The sequence below is a fragment of the Sesamum indicum genome, linkage group LG4, assembly GCF_000512975.1.
Source record: "Sesamum indicum cultivar Zhongzhi No. 13 linkage group LG4, S_indicum_v1.0, whole genome shotgun sequence".
NCBI lineage: Eukaryota > Viridiplantae > Streptophyta > Magnoliopsida > Lamiales > Pedaliaceae > Sesamum > Sesamum indicum.
This window is the reverse complement of record NC_026148.1, coordinates 8,705,383-8,714,091: the sequence shown is the minus strand read 5'-3', so window position 1 is coordinate 8,714,091 and position 8,709 is coordinate 8,705,383. Positions and strand designations below refer to the sequence as shown.

The 8,709-nt window shown below is 34.3% G+C and overlaps 1 protein-coding gene across 1 annotated transcript; it reads right to left on the bottom strand.

Moving 5' to 3' along the window:
• LOC105160288 (receptor-like protein kinase) lies at positions 7–4,118 on the bottom strand. The gene is made up of 2 exons (XM_011077605.2): positions 534–4,118; positions 7–448 (listed from the first exon to the last, which is right to left on the bottom strand). Exons 1-2 carry the CDS (start codon positions 3,502–3,504, stop codon positions 78–80), a joined length of 3,342 nt encoding a protein of 1,113 aa, XP_011075907.1. The 5' UTR covers positions 3,505–4,118; the 3' UTR covers positions 7–77.

Here is an 8,709-nt window from a genome sequence, read left to right as displayed (position 1 = left end):
AATATACTTATCTTATAGCAGTTGTCGTTGCAGCTGTATCTCTTGGAAAATATATGATTGGAGAAATAGCTAGATCATTAGGTGTTACAAACTTGAATGGTCTCTCTTCTTACACTAAATTTTCGTTGTAAATTGAACTTAAGAAGAGATCCCACTACTTCTCTCATTGAGGGCCTGTTATCTGGATACATTTCGGTGCATTGTAAAGCAAGATCCATCATCTGCAGTGCTTCATGTAGATCCTCTTTTTCCCAATACTGGATTTCTTCATCCAAACAACAGAAGTAATCATTGTAACCATGTACAACCTTCCTTACCCAGGATATAATATCTAGACCTTCACCAAAGCTTGGATCCACTGGTAATTTTCTGCAAAGAAGCTCCAGTAAAATAACCCCATAACTGTATACATCGCTTTTATCCGTCAACCTTGTTGAGTATGCATTCTCTGTTTTGGAATAATAGAAAGATTTTTAAGGGTTAGATTCTTAACTTCAATCATATTGAAAGTAAGCATAGCAGATGCAGCCTACCTGGAGCTATGTAGCCTAGTGTCCCAACAATTGCAGAAACTGTTGGGCTTTCATCACTATCAGGTTCCATCTTTGCTGCCCCAAAATCTGCGATCTTTGGTTCCAGATCAGAGTCCAACAGTATGTTATCTGACTTAATGTCTCTGTGAATGATCTGAGGCACACAGTCATGGTGAAGATATGACAGACCTTGAGCAATACCGAGAGCGATACGATAGCGTGTCTCCCAGTTCAAAGCTACCTGAGGTCTTCGCTGGTGCAGTAGATAATAAAGAGTACCCTCAGGCATGTACTCGGTAACTATGAAGCCATATCCATTTCTGATACTGTATCCTCCCATCCTTAGCACATTCCGGTGTCTGACCAGACTTAGAGTTCTCATCTCCGAGCTGAATTTTGTCTCGGATATACCCACCTTCTTCACTGCCCAATGCTTTCTGGATTTCACTGATTCTGTTCTGTAAACAGTTCCATGCTTGCCTCTTCCAATCACATACTTATCACTCCAACCTTCTGTTGCACGCAGAATATCCTGAAAACTTAGATCTTCTGGTAAATCTTCAGCGACTGATCGGTGGTACAGCAAGGATTGATGAGGTGATGAGGGTTGAGGGTGCCAGATGCGGGCTACTAATGAGTATACCAAGGCAAGAAGGCATGCCATCAACAAAGTTGAAATGGTTATTATACCAGCAAGGATTAAACCTCTTGTGCGTGATTTTTTGTGACTTTCACAGCTACTGGATTTCGTGGTTATTAAGCATAGTCTTGGATTTCCTAGAGTGGATCCAGGATGTAAGTCCAATATTTTTGCCCAGACAGCTGGGATCTGGCCCCTGAGGTGATTGAATGATATGTTGACAAATGAAAGTGATGCCATATTGTTTGTTTCTGATGGTATTTCACCAGAGAAATTGTTGCTTGAGATATCAAGAATCTCCAACTTGTCTAGAATGCCAAGGCATTTGGGGATTTCTCCAGAGAGCTGGTTCATGCTCAGGTTCAATAGAGAACTGAAATGCTCAACTTTACTCAGACTGCAAGGAATAGTTCCTTCAAGCATGTTGTTTCCAAGCTGCAGCTCATGCAGACTTTGGCTGTTCGAGAAGGAGTTGGGAACAACACCAGTCATTTTATTATCTTGAAGCCGGATGATTTTTAATGTTAATGAAGAAACAACCTCCACAGGAATACCTCCTGAAAGTTCATTCTTGCTGAGGTCTAGTTCGGTTATTCTTGGACAACGAGCCAGCTCAGGAGGAATTTCTCCTGTCAGTCTGTTTGAAGAAATCCTCAATACTTCAAGACTTTGAAGCTGCCCGAATTCCTGAGGTATTAACCCTGAAAACTTATTTTCTGAAAGATCAATCATTGAGAGATTGCTCCAGAAACCAAACACTGACGGAATCTTCCCCTCAAGTGCATTCCCTCGTATATCAAAATAAGAAATGCTGGATCTATTTTCCATGTCATCTGGTATGCTTCCATGCAGAAGATTGTTCTTCAGGATCACTCTGGTCAGGGACTTACATTTAATGATTTCTGTGGGGAAACTGCCTGTGAATAGATTGTTACCAAGGGTCAGAACCGAAAGGCTGTTGCCAGAACATATGCCAGTAGGAATTTGTCCAGTCAGATGATTTCCAGTCAAATCCACTTTAACCATACCAGGAACGCCGTTCTTCCCCAAATCTGATGGAACCTCCCCAGTAAGATTATTATGAGCCAAAGAAAGAAATGTCAGGTTTGTGAGATTACTAACTCCAGATGGTATTCTGCCTGTCAGTTTGTTGTTATAAAGTGCAAGCTCCTCGAGAGATGCCAATCTCTCTATACAGTGGGGTATAGGACCCTCAATCTGATTGTTGAACGCATGAAGAACCTTTAGACTCTGAAGGCTACAAATTTCAGTAGGAATAATTCCACTAATTTGGTTATGCTGAAGTCTGATTTCAATTAGAGAACTAAGGTTTCCAGTTTCTGGAGGTATGAAACCATTAAACATGTTATTGTACAGGTACAGGTATTCCAAGTTTATGAGACTACCAACTGACTTTGGAATATGACCGGTCAATTTGTTGCCAGACAAGTCAAGGTAAGTCAGCTGAGTGCATCGACTGAGGTCTTCAGGTAGACTCCCATTGAACCTGTTTTCTGTAAGAACCAGCTCTTGTAAATTTCTGAGACCCCAGAAGGAATTTGGGATTTCCCCTTCAAGATTGTTCCCATATGCATACAGAATTGTGAGGTTATGGCAGCTGCTCAGAGACATTGGTAAAGAACCACGAAACAAGTTTTTATGTATTTGAAGATCAGAAAGCAAGCAAGGGGAAGGTAAATTAGGCAGCGTTCCAGTAAGATTATTTCTGCTCAAGTAAAGAAACTTCAAATTCGACAGAGAAAACAATTCACTCGGAATATCCCCACTTAGGAGATTGTTGTACAATCCAAGATACTCAAGACTATCGCATTTGCCTACCTCAGGTGGAATAGCACCGGAAAGTAGATTATAGCCCAAGTCAAGCTGTTGAAGCCTCCTTGATTTGAATAGCTCAGGCGGAATGGGGCCAGAAAAGCCATTGTCGTTGAGAAGAATTCTTGCCAGTCGGCTGCAGTTCCCAAGCAGAGCAGGAACAGTTCCAGCGAAATTGTTGCCACTAAGATCAAGACTGACCAAATCAGGAAGTCGGCACAGATTGGAAATGGACCTCCCTAAAACCCCGGAGAGGCCAAAGCTGCTAAGGTTCAAGGATCTGACACGAAAATCTTTAGGCGAGTAGCAAGAAACACCAGGCCAGTGGCAGTGATCAGAATGTGAACTCGTTTGGTTCCACTGCAGGAGAAGCCGTGAAGCTTCCGGCAGACTGTCGCGAAATTGTAGAAGCTGAGATGCTGCTTGAGGCTGTGAAGCTGAAGAGATTGCCAATAGGTTCACAAATAACACAACACATTTGAGAAACCGAAGAAACATTTTGCATTGTGTTCTTTTCAGATGCTCGATAAGTGTTCTTTTTCTATACTCCTCAATTTGATTTGGTGAGAATCAAATCCATTAACCACTGAGGCTGTTTTTTTATGGTGCTGTCGTTTTCAAACATGGTGACCTCAGGGAGAATACGTAAGTAATTCCCAATGATCTCAACCGCTCGTTCTACGCGTCAGTGAAGTGCACCGTACGATGATGGTCAAGATCTTTTATGACCATGTGATCTCAACATAAAGAATACTGTTGAATGCTTTAAAAGACAGGAATGTGGGGGCCGTTTGTAAAGAAACAGTTTCACCATAGGGACATGTGCGGTATGTTTGTTATGTGCAAGTGATGAATAAACAAGTAAGCATGTTTGGTTTGAAGGGAAAGGAATGGTATTATAGTGTGGGTTTGGCAGGACAGCATTATGCTCTGATGTTTGAAGAGCTGCATATGGCCGGCCACCTTCCTTTTATTGAATAATAGTAAAGCAAATATTCCATGAGATCCATGCCCGCTCACAAATCTTAATATTATATACGCACACGAAATGTGAGCGGGTGGGTTTTATAATCTGTGTGTGCTTAAATACATGTTCGGGCCTAATAATGATAGTATATTAAATGTTTGATGTAATACGCATCCACACATTTTCTAGACAGACATAACACAACCAAAAACTGATTTTTAACACATTAAATATGTTTTAGCTTAGTTGTTAAAGTTGAGGTCTCACGATTTAGTTTAAAATCATGAATTCGAATGTTATTAAATGTATGTTTGTTTGTATAACTTTAATGTGAGTTTATTATAATTTATTATTTTTTAATTTTTAATTATATTATGTATTAATTGAATTGATATATTTTTTAATTATTCGAAAAATATTAATATAGTAATATAATTACTGCCTCTATATAGAAAAACACATTAAAAATGCAAAGCGTTGTATAATTCGCTTATTGATCCATTTAATTCCAATTTTAGATGAGTAGGAAGGGAATTAGGAAGTGAAGTGAGTGACAACCTGTAATCACAGTAATGATAGTGGGCCGACCCAGAAAGCCACAAATACTTGGTAAGCATTGAAAGGAAAACAGGAGCCCAACAGGAGTAGTGATGGACCAGGCTCCAGGAAACAATCACAAAACTGAGTTAGGATATTGTATTGTGGAGTTGATAAGTTGAGAATGGAATGTTTTAAGAGTGCAGTGAGTTTCTTCTCCTGGAAAGCTGTTTTTGATAAATAAATGTTGAGTTGAGTTCAACCACTAATTCAAATACTAAATATGAATTGAGAAATGATTGAATGGATTGGAAGAAGGTGGTGGTACAATTACAAACACTAATTGAATAGAGAAAAACAAGAGAAAAGAGTGGAGAAGTTTGTATGTATGTTGTAATGCAATAAAATTAGTGAAATGAAAGGTGTGTGGGAGTATATATACATAATAGTGATATGATTGGGTGCATGGTCGCTTTCGAATCACATAACGAATCTACAGTAGTAGGAGGAGGAGGTGGTCCATTTTGCAATTATTCTCTTGTTCCATCTCAAACCCAACCCCAACCACACACTCTTTTCTATCTCTATGTCTTTGTACCCACACCCCCTTAATTCACCACATTTTATTTCAGATGCATACACACACACACACACACACATGTTATGTGCTTTTAAAGAATGTAGAGTTGATGTATAAACTAAATAGTTTATGAAATATAGTATTATTTTATAATAAAATATCCAAACTATATTTTTATCACGTTACATTCAGATTTTATGTACATATTAGAAATTTGAACAATAATATTTGGTGATGCCATCAATACAACACCACCAAAAAGACATTCAGATTACATTAACCTCCTGTAAATTCAAATATACACTAATGACAAAGAAATATCAATAAAAAAAAGATCCAAAAGTATTACCAAAATATAGAGATGGGTGGGGGTGGGGTAGAAATAGAATTGGGATTGTTTTGGCATGTGATGGGGACTTGGCATGTATTCTATTTTGTCCCACACCTGTCTGCCTTTCCCTCCTTCCCTCTTTAATATATTACCCAATGCCATATGCAATTACTTAATGAATGCCTCCCACTGGGTCCCACTCCCACTCCTCCTTTCCTTTCAATCCCAATCCCAATCCCAATCCTCTCCTCCCATTTTCTTCTCTCTAACCCTTCATTTTATGTTTACTATAATTGCACTCTCTGTACTCTTTCAAATTTTGTATAATTTGATTTTCTTTTAATTTTTATTAGTTATTTGATAAAAAGTACACATGAGAATTAATATCAAGAACATTTTCAATTTATGAAATCCAATATAAAAAGATTGTAATGAAACGAGACTAAATTAAAAAAAAAACACTAATATGGAAACAACAAATATAATTTCCCAAATATTAGGGATTTAATTTTTTAAATTACAAAAAATTTATGTATAATTATACTAAATCTCGAGAGAGGATGTTATAATTTTGTCATTAAATTTAGTAAAGAATGAGGAAGTAGGTGCGTTTGTATCACCCTTATCTTGAATGCGCATGAGATGAGAGTTTCAATGCAGAAACTATTATTTAAAAATGAGTGGTATAACAATACTTTTTCTTTATTTCTTTTTGTCATTTGAGGCCTAATTTCCATGTGTTGTCAACATCACATTAAATTAATTTTATTTGCAAACTTTTATATTTGAGCTATGAGACAATCTCATGCCGTTCATACCCACAATCCAAACTTTCAATTTCTTGCAATATATTTAGTATGTGGGACTTTGGTCACACCCAAAATTTATCACTCTCATTAATGCCTTTTTGTTCTCTTCCTTGGTATTAATGGGTGATTGAAAGGCTAAATTGTAATCCGAATTTTTCAAGTTTATCATAATTATAAATATTATTTATTATTTAAAAAATTATAAATATTATTTTAAAATTAATAGCGGTTCATCAAATATCCTCTCATAAATCATAACAACTCATTTAAAAGGTATTCATAATTTTTCAAGCAGCAATAAAGTATTTATGTTTATAATAAATTTTAAAAAAAACTATTGTAATTTACTCTTATTTAATTTATCAACTAATTATGCCCACTTCTTTTAAGATTGAAATTATGAGACACTTGATGCATATGTATAATTCAAAACTTTTATTATGTTTATCTAATTAAATAAAATATTAAATAATTTATCAATATTGAATAATTAGATTAATTTTAAATGTATGAACAGTTCTTATTGGGTAAATAAGTAAAGAAAGGATATTTCAGAAAATCATGTTTTGTCTACCAAAGTGGTATTCTAAACTATGTTTGGATAAAAGGATTTGGATTTTCAGATTAGATTTGGAGGAAGAATTTCAAGAGGCTTAATATAAAATGGTCTAAAATGAATCAATATATGATAAAATATAGTTTAAAATGAGAATTTAAGAATTCTAAATTTTGAACAGTATTAAATTATCTCAATAAATCTGATGAATTTGTTATTATAAATTTAAAATCTATCAATCTAAATACAACGTAAGTTCTTACATATTAAAATTTAATAAACAATATAAATACTAATATTTTGTGCAGATTGATGCCCAAAAAATGCATTGGGCCTAGCCAAAGGCCCAATTTAGATGAAGGCCCAATTACTTGAAAAATTATAAATATGAGTGTTAGTGCTTTTTTGCATATCTGTTTTTCGAAACTTGCAATCAACTTGTTCCAAAATTCTTAAGTCCGAAATTTTCTTAACGAGCGATTCTTACTCGCACCATACATATAAAATATAATTGTAATAATAAAATTTTAAAATATTATAAAGATATAAAACTATGAATGTACTTTTAATTAGATTATTTGGTGTTTTTGAAATATATATATATAACTCATTTTAAGATATTTTATACATCTTTTTTCTATATATATAGTCCCATCTTATAGAAAAAGATCTATAAAAACCTTTTTAAAATGAATTATATATATATGAAATTCATTAAAGAGTTAAAAAGCATAATCCACCAATTTTTTAACCAAAAATCCAAATATTTAATAAATATTTTTAAGGTTTAACCTTTTTGAATTATATTTAACTCTTGAAATAAAAAATTACTGACTTAGACTTTTTTTATTATATTTTCATATTAGATCAGTTTTATAAATTTTACTCGTAATTTTGATTTTTTTTAACTACTAAATAAAAGAAAGAGTTCATTTATTTTAAGTTAATCAATATATTATTATTATATTTATAAGACTTTTCAAAAGTTTTATTATTTACATAAAATAATTACAACATATCAGCATATGAAAATATAAAAAGATTATTTTTTATGTAAAAAAAATTAATTAGATTATTTTATAAATTTAAGAGATTAAAGTAAAAAATAAAATTTATTGATCTTTCTACCCTTAAAAAAAAATTAAAATCTGATGATATTTTTATCAAAAAATATCAAAAGAATTAAATTGAGATAAAATTAAAATTAAAAAATAAACTTGAACGACTATTTCTTGTTTTTTTTTTTTTTTTTCTGATTTGTTAACTATTTCTTGTATCTTGAATTAGTAGATTATTGTATAGGCATTATTAAATTGAAATAATGGAAAAAACAGTACGGTGGTCAAGCTTTATCAGTGCAGAAAACGATAGATATCACAATAATTATGAGAGAGAAAGAGAGAGAGAGATAAAGAAAAGTTCTCCTTTTCCTTGCAGTGTCGTGTCTACTCCCCAACGGTGCGAATGTTGGAAGCATGGAGGCAAAGCAAAGGCCGAGAATGGCGGCAAAACAATTACTAAATTCCAACCTCAACCTTAGCCCCACACCTATTCCATTCCTAATTAAACACTCCTCAACATTTCTCCTTCTTTCTTGATTTTCCGCCACACCAACACCCACAGTAGATAAACATGCATAAACCAGCAGCAAATGTGAACAACAAATTCTCTCTCTCTCTCTCTGAGTACGTTGTCGAACTGGTTTTCTTGAAATCCCAGTAACTAGAACTTCTTTTGGAGGATTTTATTTACAGAAATTTTACTTGTAGAGAATTTGATTCGTATTGCTTCACTTGGTTCCGAGTGCTGGTTTCTTGGAATCTCTGTAACTTTTTTGGGGTGTTTTCCTCTGTTTTTTCGTTCCCTCTGCTGTTTTGGGATTTTAGTGCTTGTTTCGAAGAAAAAGGCGGTTTTTCTATTTTA